At 52.3% G+C, this 26951-nt stretch overlaps 1 protein-coding gene across 1 annotated transcript in view; it reads left to right on the top strand.

The window, feature by feature from the left end:
* The window catches only part of ITGA3 (integrin subunit alpha 3), a gene marked incomplete at both ends in the record, with an annotated part of 28761 nt that extends 6945 nt beyond the window's left edge, over window positions 1-21816 (top strand). The window contains 24 exons of the mRNA XM_080714044.1: window positions 97-224; window positions 554-633; window positions 3402-3651; window positions 5166-5252; window positions 5660-5867; window positions 6312-6508; window positions 8037-8125; window positions 8274-8410; window positions 8554-8640; window positions 9573-9640; window positions 9713-9849; window positions 10334-10483; window positions 10576-10673; window positions 10951-11098; window positions 11331-11399; window positions 12390-12469; window positions 12551-12628; window positions 13124-13226; window positions 13382-13564; window positions 13765-13887; window positions 14539-14652; window positions 15774-15872; window positions 21312-21437; window positions 21706-21816. Of these exons, the coding sequence (XP_080570170.1) occupies window positions 97-224; window positions 554-633; window positions 3402-3651; window positions 5166-5252; window positions 5660-5867; window positions 6312-6508; window positions 8037-8125; window positions 8274-8410; window positions 8554-8640; window positions 9573-9640; window positions 9713-9849; window positions 10334-10483; window positions 10576-10673; window positions 10951-11098; window positions 11331-11399; window positions 12390-12469; window positions 12551-12628; window positions 13124-13226; window positions 13382-13564; window positions 13765-13887; window positions 14539-14652; window positions 15774-15872; window positions 21312-21437; window positions 21706-21816 (2950 nt within the window). The remainder of the gene's footprint in view (window positions 1-96; window positions 225-553; window positions 634-3401; window positions 3652-5165; window positions 5253-5659; window positions 5868-6311; window positions 6509-8036; window positions 8126-8273; window positions 8411-8553; window positions 8641-9572; window positions 9641-9712; window positions 9850-10333; window positions 10484-10575; window positions 10674-10950; window positions 11099-11330; window positions 11400-12389; window positions 12470-12550; window positions 12629-13123; window positions 13227-13381; window positions 13565-13764; window positions 13888-14538; window positions 14653-15773; window positions 15873-21311; window positions 21438-21705) is intronic.
* Between the last annotated feature and the right edge of the window lie 5135 nt (window positions 21817-26951).

Below are 26951 nucleotides of genomic sequence, written 5' to 3'. Positions count from 1 at the left end.
TGAGGTTGATGTTCAGTAAGTGCACGCTGAATAGCAAGTTGCTTGGAGGGAGAAATGGCGTGTCTGAGCCTGGGCCCCCGACCTCCCTGCCCCCAGGCTCCTGGCTGGTGCCCCCCGGGACCTCGCCGTGCCAGATGGCTACACCAACCGGACAGGCGCTGTGTACCTGTGCCCCCTCACTGCCCTCAAGGACGACTGTGAGCGGATGGACATCACAGAGAAAAGTAAGGGAGGGGCCGGGGAGCCGCATTGGGTCAGAAGTGTGACGGGGGCACAGAGAGAATGTCCTGGAGGAGGCAGGAGGCTTGCTTGCATGGCTTCCAGTGACTTCTCCTCTAGTGACCAGCTAAGAAGCAGGAGCCCTAGAGAAGATGGGGCTTTCTGGGATTGGTGGAAACCAGAGTAGGGATGGGCTGGAGAAGGGGGTAGCAAGGCTGCCCTGCTGGGGAGAGGCCCAAGATGAACAACTTCTGCCTCTTGAGACTTTGGGCATGGGAGTGTGGGGTGAGGTGCCCTGGTTCACAGTCCCCTGTCCCCCACCCCATGTCTTCAGGTGACCCTGACCATCACATTATCGAGGACATGTGGCTCGGGGTGACCGTGGCCAGCCAGGGCCCTGCTGGTCGAGTCCTGGTAAGTGGGCACCCACCCCCAGTTCTCTCCTTCATCTTCCTCTGGGCTTGGGAGTGCAGCAGAGGGCAGCAGGACCCTCCTTGACTGCCTGCTTGTGCTGGGGACTCTGTATATGTCCACTGCTGTGGCTATGTGTCCCCGTTCCCTGTGTTCCTGGAGAGGGGAACTGGGTGTCTGGCCCTCTCCCAAGGCTGGGAATGGCCTGGGTTCTGTCTGAATCACCCACTTCCTCCCTGTACCCACACGGGTGTTCTACCATTCGTGGGAACGCACGGGGGGGGGGGGTGTGCAGAGGGGGGAATGTAGAGGAGCAAAGGGCAGAGAGGGCCTCAGGCGGCTGGGCACTGGCCAGCCTTCTTCCTGGGAAGCCTGCTACCGGAAGGGGCACAGCCCTTCTGACCCCCCTTCTGACCCCCGCTTACCCAGCTCTGCTTCGGGGGCCGCTCCCTGCTTCATATGTTACCTCCTTTAGCGCCCACATCCTTTAATGCCGGCCCCTAGGGTCTCAATTTCTGAGTCCCAGAGGCACATAATTTTTTTTTCAATTTTAAAAATTGATTTAAAACGAATATACAGATTGTAAGTTTCTATGAATTTTGACAGATGTGCACACCGGTATAACCAATACTCATGAAAGACAGAGCATATTTACATTGCTCCAGAAAGTTCCCTCGGGCCCGCTTCTGTCAGTCACCCCCCCACTCCCCAACCATCACTGCTGTGACTTCTGTCATGTTTGAACAGTGGTCCAGGCTCCAGGTTAGCATCGGCTCACCAAAATGCCTTTTTGTGATCTCTGTTGTGGAAGCTTGCGGCCCTCAGAGACGATTTAAAGTAAGTCTAGACCCTGGGTTCATAGCTATGCACTACTCACCCATCCATTCATTCATTGACAAGTATTTAGTGAGGCCCTCCTGTGTACCAAGCACTGTGCTAGCTCTAGGGACTTAGCAGCGCCTCAGGTCAGGCTCATGTGACCTGCATGAAGCTTGTACCTGGAGGGGGAAAGTAAAAGCAAGTAAGCAAGAATGGGGCCTGTTTCTGTATTTTGCCTGGCCCCACCCAGGCTGCTTTAAAACACCTTTTTAGCTGCTTGGTGGCCACGCCCAGCACTTGGGAGGCCAAGACCTGTTGCAAGTTCACGGCCAGCCCCAGCAACTTAGCGAGGGCCTCTTTCAAATAAAAAATAAAATGGGGCTGGGGGTGTAGCTCAGAGGTAGAATGCCCCTGGGTTCAATCCTCAGTACTACAAACAACAACAAAAAGCCACTTTTTTTTTCCTTGCAGTGTTTGGGCTGGAACCCAGGGCCTTGAACAGGCTAGACAAGCACTCTATCACTGAACTACACTCTAGCACCCTATTCTTTTTTTTTTTTTAGAGTCTGGGGATGGAACCCAGGGGCATTCTACCTCCGAGCTACACCCCTACACCCCTGCCCTATTTTTTTTTTTTATTCTTCATTTTGAAACATGGTCTCATTAAGTTGCAGAGGGCCTCACTAAGTACTGAGGCTGTCCGTGAACTGCGATCCTCTAGGTCCCAGCCTCCCGAACGCTGGGATTACAAGCATGCGCCACGAAGCCTGGCTCTGAAACACCTTATTTTGATCTACTGAGTTTTTACAATAAATAAATACTGAGCTCAGGGTGCTCAAGCTGTGAGCACGCTCTCATCTTCGCAAGGCAGCACAGTGTGATGCTTAAGAACGTGGAGTTTGGAGCCAGAAAGCCTTGGCTTGAATGTTCTTTACCTCTGTTGGGATGTGAGATTTTAGGCAAGCTCTCTGTGCCTTGGTCTCTTTATCTAAAATGGGGAAAATAATACCAGGCGTGGTGGCGCACGCTTGTAATCCCTGCGCTTGGGAGGTGGAGACAGGAGGATCGCGCAGGTTCGAAGCCAGCCGCGCTGGCTTAAGAGACCCTGTTTCCAAATAAAAATATAAAAATGGGTCTGGGAGTGTAGCCCAGAGGTAGAAGGGTTTCCAGGAACCCCAGTACCACATAAATAAATAAATAAATAAATAAATAAATAAATAAATAAATAAATAAAAAAAATGGGGAAAATAAGCCGGACATGGTTTATTTTCCTGCCATCCAGGTACTTGGGAGGCTGAGGTTGCAGGTTTGTGGTTGGCTTCAGGAAGTAGTGAAATTCCCATCAATCTAGTGAGACCCTGTTTCAAAATAAAAATAAAAATAGGGTTGGGGGTGTAGCACATAGGTAAAATTTAAAAAATGGGGAAAATAATTGTCCCTGCATCATAGGGTTGTTAGCAGCTTAAAAGAGTAAATAGAGGAAGAGCTTAGAATTCTGCCTGGTTTACAGTAAGCACCTGGTAAGTGTTAGCTGCTGCTGGTATTAATTGTTTTTAGTATTACTATTATTAAATAATGGTCCCTTTTATTAAGCAGACAGGGCCGCCTGGGGACAGAGGGAATCGAGTTCCCTCATCTCTCTGTAAATAGCCTCTTTCAGTCTCAAGAGCCTAAGCCCCACATTCCCTCCATCTTTCCACTTTTCCTTTCACCCAGCTCTCAAAGCCACCCTCAAATCCATACCTTCTGGCTTTCCAAACACTGCTCCTGCCTTCAGGACAGATTTTTGGATGCCAGATAGGGGACGGAGATTTCAATATTGCCACGGGAAGGAAGCCAGAAGTCCTCCTTCAGCTCCTATCCTGCAGAGCCGGAGGTGCTGAGGGCAGAGATGCTGCTTTCTGTGGGTCCCTGCTCTTGACTAAGGCCACATGTGTTGGGGGGCTTCCCAGGTCTGCGCCCACCGCTACACCCAGGTGCTGTGGTCAGGGTCGGAGGACCAGCGGCGTATGGTGGGCAAGTGCTACGTGCGGGGCAATGACCTAGAGCTGGACCCCGGTGATGACTGGCAGACCTACCACAACGAGATGTGCAATAGCAACACCGACTACCTGGAGACTGGCATGTGCCAGCTGGGTACCAGCGGGGGATTCACCCAGAGCACTGTGTACTTCGGCGCCCCTGGTGCCTACAACTGGAAAGGTGAGGCCCATGGGGGAAGGGAGGAGGAGCAGCGACCACTATTCCATTAGCCACCGGGCCAGCCAGCCCCCACCATCCACACTAGGGGCAGAGGAGGCACCCCCACGTCCGCTGCACCCACAGCAATAACCACCATGACCTCTACTATTTTAAAGCACTCACTATGTGTCAGGGGCTTCCTTCATTAATCTAAAATACTCTTATGAGGCAAGTATTATTATACCCACTTTACACAATAGAAAATCGAGTCTTAGAGGAATAAATTGCACGAGGCCAACAATAAATGAGGAAACCTGGATTGTAATGCAGGTCCATCTGACTGCAGTGTAACCACCAAAAACTTATTTATTTTTTGTGATACTGGGATTGAACAAAGGGCCTCACATACTAGGCAAATGCTCCAAATCTGAACTATATTGTTAAATTGCCCAGGCTGCCGGGCGTGGTGGCGCACGCTTGTAATCCCTGCGCTTGGATCACACAGGTTCGAAGCCAGCCTCAGCTACTTAGTGAGACTCAGCAACTTAGTGAGACCCTGTTTCCAAATAAAATATAAAATAGGTCTGGGAGTAGAGCCCAGAGTAGAAAGCCTCTGCGTTCCACCCCCAGTACCACACACACAAAAATAAATAAATTGCCCAGGCTGGCCTTGTCCTTGCAGTCCTCCTGCTTTGGCCTCCTGAGTAGCTGGGATTATAGGCATGTGCTACTACCTCCAGATTAAAATCTTATTTTTAAAATAAAACATGTTCACCTGGCATGGTGGTGCATGCCTGTAATTCCAGTACTTGAGAGGCTGAGACAGGAAGATCACAGGTTCGAGGCCAGCCTGGGCAGTAACTAAACAAGACCTTCAGCAACTTAGCCAAATCTCTTTCAAAATAAAAAATAAAATAGGTACTGGGGGATCTAGCTCAGATGTAGAATGCCCCTGAGCTCAATCTCCAGCACCAAACAAACAACAGGCAGAGAACCCTGAATAATCTCCTCTTAACCAACAGGTAGCCTAGGTGTAGCCACAGCTCTAGCTCACAGAAGGCGGAGGCTCTGCCCTTCCCCCCAGCCCCCCAGTCCTTCTTCCCTCAGGGGGTCCTTAGACCTTTAGAGGGTCGCAGGAACTCTTCCATCAGCCCTGGGGGCTGAGCCCCGGTTGGTAGCCTGAGCTTGGGGGTAGGACCAGTGGGTAATAGTGTGCAGTCCGACCAAGGGGCCTGGAGTGGGGAGGTGTCGGCCAGCGACTCATGCCTATCCTGCAGCGCACGAGGCAGCCCTGCCGGCACAGCTAGCCCCCGTGGACCAAGAGCAAGCCAGGTTCCCTTCTTCAGCCTCACTTCTCTCATCTGCAGAACGGAAGTAATCATTCTACCTCACAGAATTGTTAGAGGAAGTGATTTACAAAGGGCAAAGTGCTCCCAAATAAAAGAGGTTATTATTATTACTGAGGGGCTGGACATGTAGAGGAAAGGGGTGGTGACTGCTACTCCTCCACTTCCTCTCCCCAAATCCTTGTGAAGGAAACAGCTACATGATTCAGCGGAAGGACTGGGATTTATCTGAGTACAGTTATAAGGACCCAGAGGACCAAGGAAACCTGTACATTGGTGAGTCCAGCACTGGCAGCCTCAGTTGGGTGGCAGAGGGGGAAGGTATCCCGGTCCCTAACACTGGCCCCTCTGCCTTCGGTGCCTGGTGGAGGACTGAGGCTAGGGTACTGGTGTGATCAGTGCCATTTAGACCAACTAGCACAGACTTACTGGGCACCACCTGTATGCCAGTCCCTGAGCCATGATCCCAAACGCAAAGTCACTACTTGCATGGAGCTTACAGTCCATTGTGGGGGAGGAATGGGGACTGGGACGGGGTATGGCCACTGGGCAGCTGGGGTCCACTTTCTTGCCCACCTTTGGAATAAAAGACAATGGGGGTCTAGGTAACTAGGGGAACAGACCCAGCCTAGAAAGGGACATAGCTTATCGGGGTCTTGACTGAAGACCTTTCCTCATTCTAGGGTATACAGTGCAGGTAGGCAGCGCCATCCTGCACCCCACGGACATCACTATTGTGACGGGTGCCCCACGGCATCAACATAGGGGCGCTGTCTTCTTGCTGAGCCAGGAGGGCAGCGGAGATCTGCGGAGGAGGCAGGTGCTGGAGGGCACGCAGGTGGGCGCTTACTTTGGCAGTGCCATTGCCCTGGCAGACCTGAACAACGATGGGTGAGAATCTGGGGACATTCTCGGGGGGCCAGGGAGAGAGGAGGGGAGAGGGGCTTGCCCAAGCCGGGTCAGGGAAATGGAAGCTTTGCAATTGTGCGCTTGCTTGCTGTTTGTGCTGTCTTGCAATCAGAGTCCATGGGAGCCTGCAGATTTGCATGTCATCTTCATGAGGCTTGCACCTGCTTGTCTGTGCCTACCTTTTATGTGGCTCTGCCGGGTGTGGGCTGCTTGGGTGTGATCTTTGCCTGCATGGCTTCTCCACGACACGTGTTTGCTATAGGGTGGGGCATGTTGGCCTTTCCACGTCCTTCTTGTGATCTGCGGCCTTAGGTGCCATTCCCATAGCCAGGTGCTCTGGTACAATCTTGCCTGTTGGACAAAATGATGCTGCCTACTGGGGGCCAACCTTATACTCCCGTCTCACCCTCCTTCTCACCTGGGCAGGTGGCAGGACCTCCTGGTGGGTGCTCCTTACTACTTTGAACGGAAAGAGGAGGTCGGGGGTGCCATATATGTCTTCATGAACCAGGCGGGCACCTCCTTCCCTGCCCACCCCTCCCTCCTTCTTCATGGCCCCAGTCGCTCCGCCTTCGGCTTCTCTGTGGCCAGCATTGGTGACATCAACCAGGATGGATTCCAGGGTATGAGCCAGTACCCCTCCCTGGCACCCCTGCTGACTGAGCACCAGCTAAATGCCAAGCTTGACAGGGCCTGTAGAGGAGGCGGGATGGGGCCAAGGCCCAGTTTGCTCAGAGCAGGAGTAGAGAGAGGCTGCGCAGAAGGCACGACAGAGGCGAAGCCCGGTGGGCTCCTGGAGGGGCTGACAAGTGCCGGGCAGTGAAGGATGGGCTGAGAGTGCACAGAGGTGGGAACAGAAGGCGTGCAGCTGGAGCACCAAACTTGCCCCACGTGCCCAGATCTAGGGACAATAGAGGGTTCCGTCAGATGCAGGCTGGAGAGGTTGTGTGGGGTGGGGTGGAAGCTCTGAAACCAGGCAGAGGAACTGGGGCTTTCTGTTGGAGGAAAGTGTGTTTGGGAGGTACAAGGAACACCCAGAGAAAGTTTTGGGATAGAGATGTGATAACAATATCTTGGTACCTTGAATCATTATTCTGAAGGGGATTGTGGGACAGAATGGGGGAGGTACGATTGAGAATGTAGTCCACCAGGTATGGGATGCTCAAGCCTGGACCAGGTGGGAGACCTAAGTATAGGGGTTTCACCAGTGCTCTGTAGGAACTGGGCCCATCAGACCTGGGGTGTTATGGAGAGGGACACATGGGACTGTTATGGGAGCATCTGGCCTATGCAGAAGTTACTTCTCTGACAGCCAAGGACATATTGAGAACCCAAGGCAGAGGAGCCTCTGAAGAGGCAAAGTGGGTGCTAGAAAGTTACACCAACAAAGCCCAGGTGCTTCCTGTAGAAGGCTGTGTGCTCCCAACCAACTTCTTCCTCCTGAACATACTTCCTAATGGGCTTGGCCTTCAGGTTACCCAGCTCTTTAAGATCCTTTGCAGCAAAGGAGAATGAGTTCAATGAAGTTCAGATGATCATAAAATGTGTGGGGTTTATCTGCAGAAACAATGGTTGGGATTTTTAAGTATTGACCCTTCAAGTCCACTATGATGTGATGACGTAAACCCCAGCCCCTGGCGTTAGACATGGGCTCAAACACCCTCTTCTCATTAGTTGTGTGATTCTGGGTTTTCTGAATCCATTTCCTCATCCATAAAGTGGGGATGATAGTACCTAACCCACAGCACTCCAGGGAAGATTGTGACCAGTGCTTTCACTACTGGAATTCACCAATGGGGACCTCCTTTTCAGACCCTGCTGGTAAATGTCAATAGAAGAACCAGAGTGTCTGGGAAGATACCTGGCCATTTTCAGGCATCTGGGCTGTAGCTCTGCCTGCATCGTTGACTTGCTGTGTGGCTTTGGAAAGTGACTTTCCCTCTCCTCACCCACCCTACCACCCAGGAAAGGAAGTAACAGGGCTCCAGCTGGTCCTGGTTTTAACTCTGAGCTACAGAGCTCTGAAATCTCCCTGTTGTTCTGAGCACTGCCTGGTAGGGTAAGGCCAAGGCCAGCCACTCTGGGCCCCAGGGTCTGCAGCACAGGGCATGGAGTACCTGGTGATCCTCCTCTCCTATCTCTCCTCCCCAGACATTGCTGTGGGAGCCCCATTTGAAGGCTTGGGCAAAGTATATATCTACCACAGCAGCTCCAGGGGGCTCCTCAGACAGCCCCAGCAGGTATGGAAGGACAGGGACGCATCTGCTGCCCCTGCCAGCTGAGGTGGGCCTTTCTTCCTTCCCCTCACCCAGCCTGCCCTGTTTCCCCAAAGCCCGCTCCCCAGAGCCTACCCCAGAGCCTGTCTCCACCACTTTCCCCTGTCCCCAGGTGATCCAGGGAGAGATGCTGGGGCTGCCGGGCTTGTCCACCTTTGGCTACTCTCTGAGTGGACAGATGGATGTGGATGAGAACTTCTACCCAGACCTGCTAGTGGGGAGCCTCTCAGACCACATCGTGCTGCTGCGGTGAGCCATGGGTGGTGGACAGGGGCCTTTCTCCCCCCTATTTCTATCCATCTTCGGTACCAGGTCCTGGAAGACTGAACCCTAGCCCTAGCCTGGGGCCGGGAGGAGACACTGAAATATATTTGGTTCCATTGTCCCTGCAGGGCCCGGCCTGTCATCAACATCCTCCACAGGAGCTTGGTGGCCAGGCCAGCCGTACTGGACCCCACGCTTTGCACAGCCACCTCCTGGTAAGACTGCCAGCCCTTGCTGTGCTGTATGAGGGCCCCAAGCCCAAGCCCCTTCCCTGGCCACTCCCAATGGCTCATGTTTAGAGGTCTGATACTGGGGCCCACATTGCCCTCCCTATGCACCCCCCCTAAAAAGCAAAATTTCTCGTAGAAGCTAATGAGTAAATTGCGGGCAGTAAACCATAGTGGTTAGGAATTGCTACTCTGGGTTGCCCAGTTCAAAGCCTAGCTCTACACTGCAGGGGAGGGGTAGTCTCTGGGGAGTGAGGTCCTAGAGGAAGAGGGAAGAGGGATGCACTCAAGTGGATGAGTGTGGGGGAGGAGGGAGAGTCATCTAGGGCAAATTGATCTCTCTGTCTCAGGCTCCTCACCTGTAAAAGAATTAGCAACTAATTCACAGGGCTCTTGTGGTAATACAGTTATGTACAAAAAGTCCTTAGCATAGCACTCTGTATACCTGAGTGCTCAGAAAATGTTAGTTGCTAAGAAAATGGTGATGATGGTGGCTATGACCTAGGGTCTTTATGTGAAGAAGGACGTTGGGTCTGAAAGCAAAAGTAGACCGAGCAGGAAACCCAGGAGGAGGGGAAGGAGAAGAAGGAAACCAGGAGGAGGAAGAGGGTTCATGGTAGAAGGAGACCTGGGTTTGAAACTGGGCTGGGCTGCCAATTGGCTGATAACTGTAGACAAGTCCATCTGACTGCTGGGCCTCAGGTTCCCCATTGGTGCCCGCTAACCTTGTTTACTATGCTGTAGTGAGAGTGGGAAGGAAGGGGCCAGGGACACCACAGGCCAGCGTGGTGGACTCCCCTGGTTTGCCCCTGCCTTTCCCCAGAAGGGCCCTGGAGTCCCTTTGCCAAGTACAGGGTGAGAGCGAGGGCTGGGCCATCTGTGTCCCACTGTGACCGCCCTCCTGTGCATCCTTCCAACAGCGTGCAGGTGGAACTGTGCTTTGCTTACAACCAGAGTGCTGGGAACCCCAACTACAGGCGAAACATCAGTGAGTGTTGGGCCCAGGGCTAGAGGGAGCATGCTCAGCTGGCCACTCACTGACCGCCCTGTCCACCTGCAGCCCTGGCCTACACTCTGGAGGCTGACCGGGACCGCCGCCCACCCCGGCTCCGCTTTGCTCACAACCAATTGCCTGTCCTCCACGGCTGGTTCTTCATGCCGGAGATGCGCTGCCAGACACTGGAGCTGCTCCTGATGGTGAGGGAGGAGCATGGGGGCGCGGGATCCCTGACGGAGGTTATCAGTGTCCCCCCAGGTCTAGGGTGAGGGACAGGGGTCTCCCCAGGTACAGAGGCTGTGGACGAAGGTGCAGTGTATAGCAACCAACACATGGGGAGAGACAGAGCCCTGGGTGGGGGGTGTGGAGGGGCTCTCTGGGTGTGAGAGCTCTGGGGAAAAGGACAAGTCCAGTCCCCCTCTGGAACATCAGGTAGAAGGGAGAACTCCACCTGGAGACTCGATGGATGGAGGGATCTGTGGAGAGGAAGAACGACATCTCCTCTATTGGGGGAAGTCAGGATGGTAGAAAGTCTGAATTTAGTGATCAGACCGCATGGGGTTCAGCCTAGCTAGGGGGGTCTTCCGGGTGGAGAAGGCCCCAGCTCATCCCTGGGGCTCAGGGTGGTGTGAGGATCTGATGTGGGGGAGGGCACTGCAGACCCAACTCGCTTTCCCCCCTCAGGACAACGTTCGAGACAAACTCCGCCCCATAGTCATCTCCATGAACTACTCTTTATCTTTGCGGTTGCCCGACCGCCCCCGGCTGGGGCTGAAGTCCCTGGACGCCTATCCGGTCCTCAACCAGGCGCAGGCTCAGGAGAACCACACTGAGGTGGGCAGGGCCGGGGTCCGAGTGGGAAGGGGTGGGGTGAGAGGGCTCAGCGTGGGGTGCGGCCCGTCCCTCACGCCTCTGACTGCCCCCAGGTCCAGTTCCAGAAGGAGTGCGGACCAGACAACCAGTGCGACAGCAACTTGCAGATGCGGGCAGCCTTTGTGTCCGAGCAGCTGCAGCGGCTGACTAGGTGAGCTCTGGGCAGCAGCTGATTGGCCAAGGGAGGCGGGGCCTCATTGGCTAAGAGGGCTTGGGGGCAGGGCCTCATGCTTAGGCGAGTCTGAGGGGAGGGACTTTAGTGGACGAGGTGGGTGGGAAGGTGCGGTGCCAGGTGGAGCTGCTGAGTGAAATCTGGCTGATCTGAGAAGGGGCTTTCCTCACCCAGGAGACCTGAGGGGCGGAACCTAGTGGATCTGGGAAGTCCCCGGTCCGGGGCTTTGGGCTCAGCTCGGGGCTGCTCCCCTCAGGCTCCAGTATAGCAGAGAAGTCCGGAAACTGCTCCTGAGCATCAACGTGACCAACATGCCAAGCCTGCAGCGGGCGGGGGAAGACGCCCACGAGGCACTGCTCACCCTGGAGGTGCCTCCTGCCCTGCTGCTGTCCTCAGTGCGCCCGGTGAGTGCCCACACGCCAGGCCCTAAGCAAGGCTCTCCGCATATTTGCATCTTAATGTGCATGCCATTTACATGCATAAGCCTTTGCCTGCATCCTCTGGGCGGGTCCTCCTCCAGTGCCTGCAGCCCTCTGCTGCTTGGGAAGCCTGGTCAGGCCTCTAGGGCTTCTGACCTTGCTCCCTAGGGGAGGGAGGAAGAGCCTACCCCTGGCCTTATTTGTCATCTTTCCTCAGGCTGGCACCTGCCAAGCTAATGAGACCATCCTGTGCGAGCTGGGGAACCCCTTCAAACGGAACCAGAGGGTGAGCACTGGCCACACCCTCCTCAGGGGTCCCACCTCTGACAAGCACCTGCCAGCCTCCCTGGCTTCCTCAAGCAAAGAAACAGAATAGGGTGGGGAGAGGCCCAGAGACTGAGAACAATGGGATCCCTGGGGAGCTATACATAAAGCTGGAGCAGGTGGAAGAGAGGAACCAATTGTACTGACCGCCTTCCAGCCCCTGGGCTTAACACTGCTGCTTTTATATGGTGTCCTTCTCACAGCCTTCTCTAAGGAGGTAGCCCTTAGTTTTATGGACGAGGAAACACAGGCTTAGAAAGTTTCAGTAATGCAGTGTGTGGCCTATAATCCTGATACTTGGGAGGCTGAGACAGGAGGATCCCAGGTTCACGGCCAGCCTCAGCAATTTAGCCCTTAGCAATTTAGCAGAACCCTGTTTCAATTTCTTTCTTTCTTTTTTTTTTTTTTTCAGTACTGGGGATGGAACCCAGGGGCATTCTACCTCTGAACTATGCCCCCAGCCCTATTTTTTATTCTTTATTTTGAAACAGGGTCTCACTGAGTTGCAAAGGGCCTCACTAAGCTGAGGCTGGCTGCCAACCACAATCCTGTCTCACCTCCTCAAATGATGGGATTACAAGCATGAGCCACCATGCCTGGCTTCAAAATTTAAAAAATTAAATAAATAAAAATAGGGCTTGGGAGTATAGAATTCCCCTGGGTTCAATCTCTAGTAACACACACACACACACACACACACACACACACACACACACACACTTTCAGTAACTTGCTCAGTGCTCTGCAAAAGTTAGCAGAGAGCTCAAAAACAGTGGGGACGTCACCCAAGGGAGAAAAGGGGAAAAGGGAGACAGATAGATGGAGAGCCCTCCTCTAGAACAGGAGGTGGAAGATGACAGAGAGCCATGTCCCTAGCGTAGAGCTTGGCTCTTCTCCCTGTGGCATCACCCCTGCCGTGCCCTCAATGCCTCTCTGCTTCCCTGATTGGTAGATGGAGCTGCTCATCACCTTCGAGGTCATTGGGGTGACCCTAAACACAAGGGAACTTCAGGTGCAGCTGCAGCTCTCCACGTGAGTGACGGGTGAAACCCATCTGGGTTGAGGCTGAGCTAGTGTCCTGGGTCTCCTCCTACCCCTGCCTTTCCTCGCCAGGTCAAGTCACCAGGACAACCTGCGGCCCATGACCCTGACCCTGCTGGTGGACTACACGCTCCAGGCCTCGCTCAGCATGTGGGTACCTCTCTGCTCCTCACACCCCTGTGGTGCCTGAGCCAGGGACCTCCCTGTCCCTAGGCTCCTCTGACACTTCTGGCCTGGAACCACAGGCTACCACTTCCCCTGGGCCATCCTTTCCCTTAACATTGCGGTCACTATCACCCTTGTTATGACTAGATTCTCCCATAGAGCAGGTAGAAGGGGAGGTGTCAGCAACCCTGGGGCTAAGGCATTCATCCCTATCATTTCTTGAAAGCTCCTTGCGCAGAAGGTTTTACATGTATCCTCTCAATGGCTTCTTACAACTTCCCTGTGTTGTTACCAGCTTCTCACTTTTCAGATGAGGAAACCGAGGCTCAGAAAGGGTAAATAACTTGCTTGAGGCCACACAGGTGGTAACAGGCAGAGCTAGGGTCATAGGAGCTGTAGTTAACCATCCTTGGTCCACACCCCTCTGCCAGGGCCCCAGCCTCCTATTGCCTACCACTCAAGTAGCTTTCTTACGCTTAGGGTGAATCACCGGCTACAAAGCTTCTTTGGTGGGACCGTGATGGGCGAGTCTGGCATGAAAACTGTGGAGGATGTGGGAAGTCCCCTCAAATATGAATTTCAGGTAAGGATACCTCGGAGGTCCTGGTCGAGGACTCCTGGGAAAGGTGACAGGGGGTTCATTCTGGATCTGGAGTCCAAAAGTGGGAGGGTTGGGGGTTGGTGAGATGGAGACAGTTTTCCAGGAGACAGTAACCGTGACACCTCTTGTGCCCACAGGTGAGCCCAGTGGGGGAGGGGCTAGCAGCCCTGGGGACCCTGGTCCTAGGTCTGGAGTGGCCCTATGAAGTTACCAATGGAAAATGGCTGCTGTACCCCACGGAGATCACTGTCCACAGCAATGGGTCATGGCCCTGCCTGCCACCGGGAGACCTTGTCAACCCTCTCAACCTCACTCTCTCTGTAAGTGCGCTGTCAGGAAGGCTCCGTCTGCGTCTCATTCCTATTAAATCTCACTTGCATGGTGCGGGGCAGAAAGGCCAGTGTCTTCCTCTCCCTCCCCCAAGCCCTCTGGGAGCCTGGCTCTTACTCTGCCCCTTCCCCCTCCCATCCCCGCTCCCCCTTCTTCCTTTGCCTTCCCAGCAAATCTCTTCCCTTTTCAGGACTCCGGGGACAGGCCACCATCTCCACAGCGCAGGCGGCGACAGCTGGACCTGGGGGGAGACCAGGGCCCACCGCCCATCACTCTGGCTGCTGCCAAAAAAGCCAAGTCTGAGACTGTACTGGTGAGTGGTCGGGAGGTGCATAGGTACAGGAAGCCAGGAAGACAGACCACTCACGGGAGACCCTCATCTGAGGTGATGTGGGTCCTATCCTCAGAAGCCTCCAGACAGAGGGGGAAACTCACCTCCTGCCCTCAGAGGGTGCCCTGTTCTAATGGGGAGTGCCTCGTGCTGGCTTCAACAAGGAATCCTGCATGCTGGGGGCCAAAGAGCTGCTCAAAGCCTTGGATGTCATAGCTGGTGGTGGGCGGGGCAGGAAGGAGGAGGTGGGGCATCCTCCGCAGGAAGGAGGCAGAAGGAGCAGGCCAGGGCAGCCAGTGGAGGTCTAGCTGGTGGGCAGGTAGGCCGTGGTGTCCCAGGGTCCAGGAACTGACATGCACACAGGCTTAGGCAGGGAGGGGCTGGGCCTGTTTGTGCAGCAGGGGCTGGATGTACGCTCTCTGTGTTTCTGGCATCCTTCGAGCCTGGCCCAAAGACTGTGTCTTAAGTGTGCATGTGTGGGGGTCCAGATGCACCTGAGTGAAGAGGTGAAGTGGGCAGTGCTGGCTACCCAGGGGTGGGGCGAAGTCTGGGAAGGGCAGAAGGTAAGGAGCGAAGCGGGAAGGATCTAGAGACGCAGACTGTCTCATGCCTCGTGTTCCCTGCCTGCCCCAGACCTGTGCCACTGGCCGCGCCCGCTGCGTGTGGCTGGAGTGCCCCATTCCCGATGCCACGGCCCTCACCAACGTGACCGTGAAGGCACGGGTGTGGAACAGCACCTTCATCGAGGTCAGTGCCTGGGTCCAGAGGTCTCCACTGCCACCCACCTGGGAGGGGGGAGCAGCAGGGAGAGGGTGAAGGCAGGGCCACAGCTGGAGCGTGCATGTGTGCGTGTGTGTGTGTGTGTATGCGTGGATATGTGTGTGTGACATAGCATTGTGTTTTTGTTTGTTTGGTTGGTTTTGGGTTTTTTTGGTGGTACTGGGGTTCCTGGAAGCCCTTCTACCTCTGGGCTATACTCCCAGACCTATTTTATATTTTATTTGGAAACAGGGTCTCTTAAGCCAGTGAGGCTGGCTCCGAACCAGCACGATCCTCCTGTCTCAGCCTCCCAAGCACGGGGATTACAAGCATGCGCCACCACGCCCGGCCAAGCATTGTGTTTTATGCACAGTTGTGTGCCTGCTGCTGTGGGCTCGTGGTCGTTAGCGTGTCTGGGTGTGGGTGGATGGCCCGCTGTGCCGCATCTGTTCCCCTGTTCTCTATCTCTTACTTTCTCACCTCTGGCCTTGGCTCCTGCCTGCCCTTTCCCGCCCTGGAATTCATTTTTTCTCCATCCTCGCTGTGTGCAAATGCCTCTTTAGTCTCATCATTTAGCTCTCAGTGCTGAAATGACCTCTCTCCCTCAGGACGCCCACAGAGCTTTCTGAGAAGCCGTGCCCACCGCCTATCACGCCTGACTCCGGGCCATACTTACTCACGTGGCAGCTCCTGTTGCCACCTAGACCAACCTTTTTCTGTGACTTGATTATAAAGCTACCCAGCTTTACGGGCCATGTGATTTCTGTTGCTTCTACTCAGTTCTGCCGCTGCAGCGGAGAAGCTGCTGGAGACAAATGAATGGGTGTGGCTCTGTGCCAAAACTACTTCCGTTACAAAAGCAGGAGCCTGGCCAGAGTTAGCCCAAGGTCCTGACAGAGGCTGTGACCTTCATTGTCTGTGCTGTCCCCAGTGTCCCGCCTGGGACGAGTGAAGGATGTGCACTTGTGTGTGGATGAGAGGCCTGGCTGGCAGGTCCTTTGGGGGTGCTGCTACCCAGTAGGAGGGTGAGGGGTTGGATGCTTCGGGACAGGAGGGAGGCTCAGAGGGGCTTCAGCTCTGCTTGTGACCACCCCCTGTCTTTCTTCTAGGATTACAGAGACTTTGACCGAGTCAGGGTGGACGGCTGGGCCACGCTGTTCCTGCGAACCAGCATCCCCACCATCAACATGGAGAACAAGACCACGTGGGTGAGTGAGCATGTTATGGAGGTGGCGCTGGCCAGGGCCTGGAGCACGGGATGCGTTAAGAGCGTGCCGACACTCTAGCTATGTAGTTCTTAATCTTGGCGACATGTGAGATTCATCTGGAGGAGTTCTGGTACCTAGACTGTACCCCAGAGCACTTGACCCGCATCCCTAGGGGTTGGGAGCAGTCAGGGAGCAGCAGGGTGATAAGGGTCAATGAGGGTCAGCCGTGTGACCTGCTCAGTATCACAGACGTCTGATCACAGACGTGCGATCGTCCACGGCAGAAAGGGAAGCAAGTGTAAAGCTGTCCGGCCCAAAACAACATCTGGAAGCTCAGGAACTAAAAGAAAAAGGTCAAAATACGAAAGCCTCTAGATTTTCTATATACTATAATAACCATTCAAAACCGTAAGGTGAGAGGAGCATGTGAGCCCGGGAGTCTGAGGCTGGCCGCAGCAGCATAGCGAGTCTACGTTTCTTTTTCTTTCTTTCTTTCTTTCTTTTTTTTTTTTTTTTTTGTGGGTATGGGGATGGAACCCAGGGGCATTTGACCAGGGCTTGGAACACGGGATGTGTTAAGAGTGTGCTGACACGCTAGCTGTGTAGTTCTTAATCTTGGCAACATGTGAGATTCATCTCGAGGAGTTCTGTAATATATGAAAAGATCCCACTGATCACCCTTTTCAAAATAAAGAATAAAATAGGGCTGGGGGTATGGCCTTGAGGTCTCCCTAGGTTGCTGAGGGCCTCACTAAGTTGCTGAGGCTGCCTTGAGTCAACCTTCCCAGAGAGGTTATACGGCACCTCAGAATAAATATAATAATAATATAATAACATAATTAATATAATAATAATAAATGTGCAACAAAATTTGAATAATAGATGGAAAAAAGACACTATCAATTTGTCAAATCTTCCCTAATTATTCCTAGCCTGGTAGCATTCAGGAAACTTGGGAAAAAAGAAAAGGTTTCCAAAGATGATTCTAAGTTACCTCTAAAAAAATAAACATGGCCGGGTGTGGTGGCATATGCTTGAAATCCCAGCACTTGGGAGGCTGAGACAGGAGGATCGCACAGGTTTGAAGCCAGCCTCAGCTACTTAGTGAGGCTCTCAGCAAATTAGTGAAACCCTCTTTTCAAATAAAGTATAAAATAGGCTGGGTGTGGTGGCGCACACTTGTAATCGCCGCGCTTGGGAGGCAGAGACAGGAGGATCACGCTGGTTCGAAGCCAGCCCCGCTGGCTTAAGAGACCCTGTTTCCAAAAATAAAAAAGCATAAAATAGGTCTGGGAGTGCAACCCGGAGGTAGAAGGGCTTCCAGGAACCCCAGTACCACCAAATATAAAATAGGTCTGGGGAGTATAGCCCGGAGGTAGAAAAGCCCCTGGGTTATACCCCAGTACCACCAAAATAAGTAAATAAATAAAATTTAAAAATAAAACATATGAAAAATGCAAATAATTTGTTGTGAAAATGACATAGGTAGATATATGTAGGAGATACATACATATAGGGTTTCAAATGGAGAGTTGGTTAAATACATTATGGCACATTTCCTAAATAAATCAGTGTGGTATAGAAGAGGTGAAGGAAACCAGAAAGATTAGTGGAACAGAATGGACATTTAGTTTGTGAAACAGATTGCAAGTTTTATGTGTGTTTAGGGGGGTGGTTCTGGGGATTGAACCCAGGGACTTTCTACCTCCTAGTTGTACTCCCAGCATTTTTTATTTTTTGCTTCGAAACAGGGGTTTGCTAGGTTGCTGAGAGTCATGCTAAGTTTCTGAGTCTGGTCTTAAACCTGCATTCCTCCTGTCTCAGCCTCCCCAGTCCTGGGATTACAGGTATGTGCCAACCATTCCTGGCTTAGATTGCATTTTTTAATCAGTGGGGAAAGATGCATTACTAAGTAGTGTTAGAGTAACACATTTGGGAAATAAAGACAAGTCTTTATTTCATGCCGTAAACAAAAATACGTTCGGCTTAGATGAAAATTTTATTTATTTTTATTTTTTATTTTTTTGGTGGTACTGGGGTTCCTGGAAGCCCTTATACCTCCGGGCTACACTCCCAGACCTATTTTATGCTTTTTTATTTGGAAACAGGATCTCCTAAGCCAGCGCGCGCGGCTGGCTTCGAACCTGCGCGATCCTCCTGTCTCTGCCTCCCAAGCGCGGGGATTACAAGCGTGCGCCACCACGCCTGGCTAGATGAAAATTTTAAATATAGGAATTAAACATGCACCAGAATGAAATACAAGAAATAACCTTCAATTATGGAAAATAGGTGATTTTATTAAGCCCAAAAGTAATAAAGGAGAAAAACCTGATGAATTAAACTATATAAAGATTTTATTTTGTTGGTATTGGGGACTGAACCCAGAGACACTCTACCTGAGTTTTACCCCTAACCCTATTTTATTTTTTATTTTGAAACAGATCCCCCTAGGTTGCTGAGGGCCTCACTAAGTTGCTGAGGCTGGCCTTGAGCCAACCTGTGATCCTTCTGTCTCAGCCTCCATAGTACTGGGATTATAGGCATGTGCTACCACACCTGGTGACTATGTGAAATTTTCAATATGTAGAGATATATATTTTAAATATGTAGAGATATTTATTAATATGTGTAATATGTAGAGATAGTAAAGAAACTAAAAGGGCAGATAACACACACTCTGTGTGTGTGTGTGTGTGTGTGTGTGTGTGTGTGTCTGTCTGTCTGTCTGTGTGTCTGTGTATGTGTGTGTTACTGAGATTGAACCCAGGGCCATTCTACCATTGCCCTACACCCCCAGCCCTTATTTTATTTTTTTAGACAGGGTCTTGTCCAGACTGGCCTTGAATTTGTGATCCTCCTGTCTCAGCCTTGTTATACTGCTTTTTAAATACTTTTTTTGTGTGTGTGTGGTACTGGGCATGGAACCCAGGGGCTTTTCTACCTCCGGGCTATACTCCCAGACCTATTTTATACTTGGAAACAGGGTCTCTAAGTTGCTGAGAGCCTCACTCAGTAGCTGAGGCTGGCTTTGAACCTGTGTAATCCTCCTGTCTCAGCCTCTCAGTTATACTGCTTTTTTTTTTTTTTTTTGTGGTACTGGGGTTCCTGGAAGCCCTTCTACCTCTGGGCTACACTCCCAGACCTATTTTTATATTTTTATTTAGAAACAGGGTCTCCTAAGCCAGTGCGCGCGGCTGGCTTCGAACCTGCGCGATCCTCCTGTCTCCGCCTCCCAAGCGCGGGGATTACAAGCGTGTGCCACCACGCCCGGCTTATACTGCTTTTTTAAAAAAGTTTAAAAGCCGGGTGTGGCGGCGCACACTTGTAATCCCAGTACTTGGGAGGCTGAGATGGGATCGCAGGTTCCTGGCCAGCCTCAGCTACTTAGTGAGGCCTTCCACAATTTAGTGAGACCCTTTTCAAAATAAAGAATAAAATAGGGCTGGGGGTGTAGCTGAGAGGTAGAATGTCACTGGGTTCAATCCCTAGTACCACACACACACAAAAAAGTTCATAGCATGTTGACAAAGTTGGCATTGCACTTACAGTAAAAGACACGTTTAACTTACTCATAAAAAATCAAAATAACAGAGACAAGATTTATTTTTTGCCTATAAGATTGGAAAATACTAAAAAGAGTATGCTGTCTGGTGCTGATGGGTGGAAAGAAATGCTATTGACTGGAGTATAAATTGGTGGTTTCTTTTTGGAGATGAATTTGTCAATATACATTAAAATTTAAAGTGCCCATTTCCTCTGATCCAGCACATGATAATATATCGCAAGGAGATAATAGGATGAGTATGCAAAGATAAATGTGTGGGGATATCTTAGAGCATTGTTAATAAGGGCGAAAATTGGAAACGATCTAAATGTCTTTCAGTAGGAGATTGGTTCAACAAAATGTGGCCCATTTCCTACAATGACAGTGCAGTCCTCTGAAGGATTAGGTTGCCTTCGCCAGTGAACAGGGAAGATGTTTATACCAAAGAGAAAAAAGGGACAGGTTGCAGAAGAGTATGTGTAATGTAATCCCCTCTGGAGATCATATGCATTAAAAATATGAAAATGCCCGGTGTGCTGGAGCACGCCTATAATCCCAGCACCTGGGAGGCTGAGACAGGAGGGTCGCAGGTCTGAAGCCAGCCTTGGTAACTTAGTGAGACTGTCAGCAACCTAGCAAGACCCTGTTTCAAAATTAAAAACTAAAATAAACCTGGGGGTGTAGCTAAGAGGCAGACTTCCTCCAGGTTCAACCCTTAGTACCATACAACAATAGCAACAACAATAATAATAAAGTATAAAAGGGCGGGAGGGGTAGGTCAGAGGTAGAATGCCCCTGGGTTCAATCTCCAGTACCATGGGTGTACACACACACACACACACACACACACACACACACACACCCCTATATATGAAAAAGATTAAGCAGAGATTAAGAAGATGGTTGTTCCTAGAGAGTAGAATTACTGGGAACCTTTAATTTTCTTCATATCATTTTATATATATAAAACAACCCTAATCTGAAAATCCAGAGTACTTCCAGATCTTGACCTCTTTGACTCAGCATCATGATCAACTAGTAAAGTCTATGCAAATATTCCAAAATCCAAAACATCTCAAATTTGAAACACATCTGCTCCCAAGCATTTCCGATAAGGGGATACTCAGTAAGTACACTCCCATACATGTGCACACGCATGTGCACATGCACAGCCACACACACACACACACTCATATACACACACTCCTCCATTGGAGGGTAAGAAGAATATTATATCCTAGCATTGTTTGTGTCTTTTGGTATATTTTGTGGAGGACTTGCTGAGTACATTTAATCCTCCCCCAGCAATTTATGATATAGTTATCAATAAGCATTTAGTCCTCCCAGCAACTTAAACACATTTCATCCTCCCCGGCGATTTATGATATAGGTATTAGTATAATTCCTATTTTGCAGATGAACAACAAAAAAGTAACTTCCCAGGGGCACACAGCTAGTGGACAGCACAGCTGTACTCAAACCCAGGTCTGGCCCCGCAACACATGCTTTTGGCCGGTCTGCTATACAGTGAAGTGGAAATTATGATCTCATCAGAGCGTATGAAATAATGACTTAGAAACAAAAAGACCTGTCCAAGGTCATACCGCTATCAGGGATGGAGCTGGTACCTAAGCCCGGATCTGTGGGTCACAAACCCAGGCTCCAGGATGCCTCCCAGATCCAAAGCTGCTCCTCTGGAGCCAGGTCTGTGTGGGGAAGGGAGACAGATAGACCTGCTGTTACCAACGAGGCTGGCAAGGGCTTTCTCCAGTCCCTGGCTGCCCCCTCCTGGCAGTAGGTAAAACAGCAGGACTCTGGCTCCAACTGGGACAAGAAGAGTTGAGTATGGGGCCTGGGGGAGACACAGGACTGAGTCCCTTCTCTTCCCTCTCCAGTTCTCCGTGGACATCGATTCTGAGCTGGTGGAGGAGCTGCCGGCTGAGATCGAGCTGTGGCTGGTGCTTGTGTCTGTGGGTGCGGGGCTGTTGCTGCTGGGGCTGATCATCCTCCTGCTGTGGAAGGTTAGGACCCCCCAGCCGGCCTTAGGCCTCCCACTGTGGGACCCGCTGCCAGCACACTCCCATGCCCTCCCTCCATCCCACTCCTCATTTCCATCCCTCATGTCCTCCCTACCTCTCCAAGCTTCCCGCTCACCCCAGCCTGGGTTGATGGGAGGAGCAGCAAGCTGGAAAGGGGAACCCAGGAGCTCCAGCATCTGGCCAACAGCAGCAAGCTGGGCCAGGACCCCCAGCGCCCCCTGATGGCCCCTCCCCACCTCCTCCCCTCCAGTGCGGCTTCTTCAAGCGAGCCCGCACTCGTGCCCTGTATGAAGCCAAGAGGCAGAAGGCGGAGATGAAGAGCCAGCCGTCAGAGACGGAGAGGCTGACTGACGACTACTGAGGGGGGCAGCCCCCTGCCCCGGCCCACCTGGGTAACAGCCTGCGGGCTCTCCTCCCCGAGGGCCAGCTGGCCGGGGCCTCTGATTCTGTCCTGTCTGCTGCTCTTTCTTGGGGTCCCCACTACCACCTCAGAGAGCAGGCCACTCCAGCTGACTCCCCTCTGCCTCTCGTCTGGCTCTCAGAACTCAAACCATAAAATCCTCCCCTTGGCCCCTGTACTTTACAGAAACTGGAAAAGGTCACGGCCAAGGCCAGGCCCATCTCTGTAGGTCACAAGGCATGGCCAGGATGATTTACACCCCTAGGAAGGAGGGGACTAGTAGAACCCTTCCTCCTGGGGGCCAGCACTTTCCTTCCAGGGCAGCCCCCAACTCCAGGAGAAGCAACTTAACCACCCCCAGCGCTGGTCAGGGGAGCCTGCCTGCCCATCCTGGCCACTCGCCAGTGGTCTCTGCAGCTGCCCTGTCTCCATCAGCCTCTTCCTTTCCTCTCCGCCTTCCTCAGCTCCTCTTTCTCTGGGCCTGGGGTGGGGCAGCTCATCCTTCCTGTCCATCTCAATGCAGGGAGGCGGGTCTGTTTGAGTCAGAATTGTGGGGTGGAGAGGAGCTGGCATGTCTTCTCCCTGCTCAAACGCTGGATGCCGACACACTTTCTCTTCTCCCCCAACTCCAGTGTGACTTCTTTAAGCGGACTCGCTACTACCGGATCATGCCCAAGTACCACGCGGTGCGCATCCCGGAGGAGGAGCGCTACCCACCTCCAGGGAGCACTCTGCCCACCAAGAAGCACTGGGTGACCAGCTGGCAGACTTGGGACCGATACTACTGATACCTTCTCCAATCCCGCCCCACTCCGCCCTTGCCCCCTTTCTTCCTATTTATCTTAAGTTATGCCTCTGACAGTCTGCAGGGGCCACTGCTTTGGCTGGCACCTGCAACAAGGCACACATACTTCTTGGGGTGCAGGCATGTGCTGTCTGGCCACGGGTTCCTCCTTCAGGACCTTGCTGTGCCAGACACACTGTACCCCATGCCCAGGGCACACATGGGGCTCTTTGCTTGTGGCCTGTGCTTGAGCACCATACATGATGCACAGAAGTGCCATGTCCCAGACTCGTGCTGTGCCAAAACCAAGCCAGAGGGCCTGTGCCAGAGCTTGGAAAAACAGGCCCCCAGTGTGGTGACACCTCCCCTTTCACACTGGATCCATCTTGAGCCATAGTCACTGGACCGACTTTGCCGTTGAGAGCAAAACTACTGACAAAGAGCAGCCGACCGGGCCCGGCCACAGAGCCGGGCCCCATCAGAAGCCACACGCTCTAACCCAAGAGCAAACGAACTAGGAAGAGGGTCCCAAGTGGCCTTCTTTTCACGGATCTCTATGGGGCCTCTCCCCTTGGCCATACACTGAACTAGCAGGGAATACAGCCCAAAGGAGCAGGGGAAGACAGCGGGCAGCCTGGACCTGCTGCACTGGGGCTGTCCTGGAGCGTGGCGGGAGCCTCCAGAGACCAGGAGGCCAATCGTGGGCCCAGCGGACGTTAGCAGGATGCAGAGAAAATGTCAGTTCTGACCCATTACTACTACTACAGCCCCAGGAGGACCTGGAGAGACCTGCCAGACCATGGAGGGAGAGACGCTTGAATGTAGAGCAGGGAGAGACCCTGTCCCTGCCCTTGTGCCAGGCCCCACCTGCCCCCCACTGACCATGGGATGGGGCCCCGGAGCTGGCCTTCTTGGCTGTCCTTGGCCTCCGGCGCCACCCCAGCTCTCCACCCCCTCCACTGTGGGCTGTCTTGGAAGGCCCATCCTAGAAGTGGGGGTTGGCTTCCAGGACATCCCCCGGCCCCTGCACGTGCAGGCAGGCCCACTCCCCAGCTCCTCCCCTTCCATGGTACTGTAGCAGGGGCGCTCCCACCCCTCGTGCCTTCTTTATACACAGGCTACTCACAGCAACCAATAAACACCTCCCCGTTTGTATTCGCTGTATCTGCCTCCATCCAGCCCTTCCCAACCCCGGTTCAGTCTGAATGGGTAGACATCACCCAGCTGGTCCCAGGGTGGACAGAGCCAAGAGCTGGGGTCTCAGAGGTTTGAGGGTGAAGACTCTTGGAGGAGACACCAGCCCTTCCTCTCAGGGGTACCCCCAACTAAGGACTGGTCATAGCCATTAAATGAGTTCCAAAAGCTAAGATGAGGGAGAAAAACCTGGGTGGACCCCAACATGGCACTTTGGAAGTCAGTGCGCTGGCCTGGGGAGGCAGGTGGGTGTGGTGGTCAGGAGACCACCTGGGTCAGGAGAGGCAGAAACTACAGGACTAAAGCTGTAGGTAGTCCTGGCCATAGCAGAGCAAGGCTGGGTGCATGGGTTGAGAGACAGAGCTCCCTCCACCCCACTCTGTTTCCCCACCACCACTCCTGGACACCATGACGAGATCAGAAGGTGACCACTGACCCAAAGCTGCAGAGTGCCCATACCCCAGCTCTCTTTTGGAGGCTCTCCAGCAGTGTTTGGGTACCAAGCTTAGGTAGCCACATTGTTTGGAAAGAACCCCTCCCCCTTTGCATCCCACATCTCCTGGAGTTCTTAGAGCAGCCTCTTTTTCTATGCTGAGGTTGTCTCCTCTACACAGGCCTGGGGATAGAACCAAGCTGTCTCTCCTTGATTTCTTTGCCCTAAATTATAGTACAGGTCTTCCTGATAATCTTCCCCAGAGCTGAGCTCTGGGTATCTCTCAGTGATAAAGCACTTGCCTAGCATGTGAGAAGCCCTGGGTTGGATTCCAAGCAGGGAAAAAGAGGAAGAGAGGATTTTTCCTCTAAGTCCTTGACCCTTGGCAAGATTTCACTGAAGGCTGGGGATTACTGTCCAAAGAAGCTTAGGATCAGGTCCCAGATTCAGCCACTCAGAGCCTACAGACCCAAGCCATTCTCAGAGCTGTCTCCCGGCCTCCATATTGTAGCAGCTGTTTGTTCTCCACTCTCTCTCCAGCAGGACCAACATGAGAGAATCCTGGTCCCAATGCCCAGCCTGCACCTGGCCCCTCATACTCTGAGCTGGGGTTTGCCCTGTCCCAGCAGTAGACAGCAGAATGTTTAATTCCCCCAAGGGATCCCCAGCCCCTGCCTAGGGATGCCAAGTGTGATCAGAAAACTCACTTTGTTTTCCAGAATCTGGATTCACTTGTTTGAGAATAACACCACATGTAGGGTGTCAAAACCCAGCTCAGCCCAGCTCAGTCCTTTCCTCACAGCCACTTCCTGCTTAACCCAAAGTGGAGCTTACTCGCCCCTCTGGCTAGCTTCACATGCCCAGCCTTGGGCTTCTGTGAGCCATTGCTTGGGCAAGCACACACACACACACACACACACACACACACACACACACACACACACACACACACAGCTGCATCTCTTGCAACACTAAAAAGACTGTTAAGGTGATGATCTGCTCCTGGCTATGTGGTGGGATGGTACTTCCTGAGCCATCCAGGTTAGATTGAGCAGGAGGAAAGTTGATCCCTCGTGGGCTGAAGCATTTATTTGCTGGTGTAAAACCCTCCCAGTTCTTCCCCTGCCTCTGCTGCTGTGGAAGACTGTGTTGAGATTAAGCTTCTGCCAGCCTGAGTCCCCCACCAGTACACATTGTTCATCTAGTGGGGCATTTGGGGACTGGGTTTTTTTTTTGTTACCTCAGCATCACTTAACCTAGTATGACTCTACATGGTAACATACCGTTCAATTGCACCTTGCAGCAAGCTCTGCAGAAGAAAGTCTTTTGTTGTTGTCTTTTTCTCTCCTTTTTTTGGCAGTACTGGGGATTGAACCCAGGGGCATTCTACCTCCAAGCTACACCCCCACCCTATTTTTTGTTCTTTATTTTGAAACAGGGTCTCACTAAATTGCGGAGGGCCTCACTAAGTAGCTGAGGCTGACCGAGAACCTGTAACCCTCTTGTCTCAGCCTCCCAAGTATTGGGATTACAAGTGTGCACCACTACGGCCGGCTGAAGGAAGCTATCTAAGCATAAAGACCACTTTGTGGAAGTCCCACTCTAAGGTGAAGATGAGGGGAAATCTCTTTCATTTTCCCACACCTAGCCTCAAAGTCATAGCCTTTTCCTTGTTACTTTGACAATAATAATAATAGCTACCATTTATTGCTAAGCACAGGGCTTGAATTTCTACATATAATATACCATACACTCTGGCTCTCACTTAAGAATTGTACTTACCAAGGTACCTATCACTTCCTAATTGCTAGACCAGTGATGCATGGTGGACCTCCCTGGTCTCTCTATGCACAACATGTGCCCTTCTGAGGCTTAAGGTCTAATAGGGAAGAGAGATGAGTCAGCAAACAATTGCCACACGGTGTGATGTGTGGCACCACACCTTGCCAAGATTAGGAGCTCTAAGAAGCCCTTGGAGGGAGCTCATACCCCAGTGCAGAGGGTCAGGGAAGGCTTCCTGGAGGAAGGGATGACTGAGCAGCTGAGACCTGAAGCATGGGTAGGTAAAGTTGAGAAGAATGATGGAGACAGGAAAGACCGCACCTGCAATGGCTTGTAGGTTAGATGCTGGTTTGAGGCAGCGGGTGAGTGGGGCTGGGAGTGGAGCAGAAGAATGCAGAAGAGGAGGCTGGAGAGTAAGGCCAAAGCCATCGTGGGACAACTGGAAAGGCTACAGGAAGAAGTGGAGAACTGCCGAAAGGCTGTGAACAGAAGCAACAAGGTCAGATTTGTAGTTGAGAATGATCCTGAGACTCAGTTTCCCCATCTATAAAAGGAGGATAATAATAGTACAAGACAACGGAGTCGTTTTAAGGATTAAATGAGTTTCTGCACACAAACAGCGACTGGCACAGATCATCATTTGTAGTTTGCTGTGTTGGCTATAGCTGTTCTCATGATTTACTTATGCAACTGTCTCCCAAAATGACCCATGAAAAGGCTGTCTTAATCCTGTGTGTGGTTTCTGATTTCAGCACAAAACTTAGCAGGTAATATAGTCTCTGGGTAAGTGTAGGCTTCCAGCTACACCACTGCCAAAGATCAAAGCAGGTCGCCCCCTAGGCCCAGGGGCTTGCATACCACATTCTACCACCAGTGGGCGCACGGAGTTTCCCACGAAAGAGG

This window comes from Muscardinus avellanarius (assembly GCF_963383645.1).
Source record: "Muscardinus avellanarius genome assembly, chromosome: 16".
In the NCBI taxonomy this organism is placed as follows: domain Eukaryota; kingdom Metazoa; phylum Chordata; class Mammalia; order Rodentia; family Gliridae; genus Muscardinus; species Muscardinus avellanarius.
The sequence above is the reverse complement of the archived record's forward strand: the minus strand, read 5'-3'. Positions and strand labels throughout refer to the sequence as shown.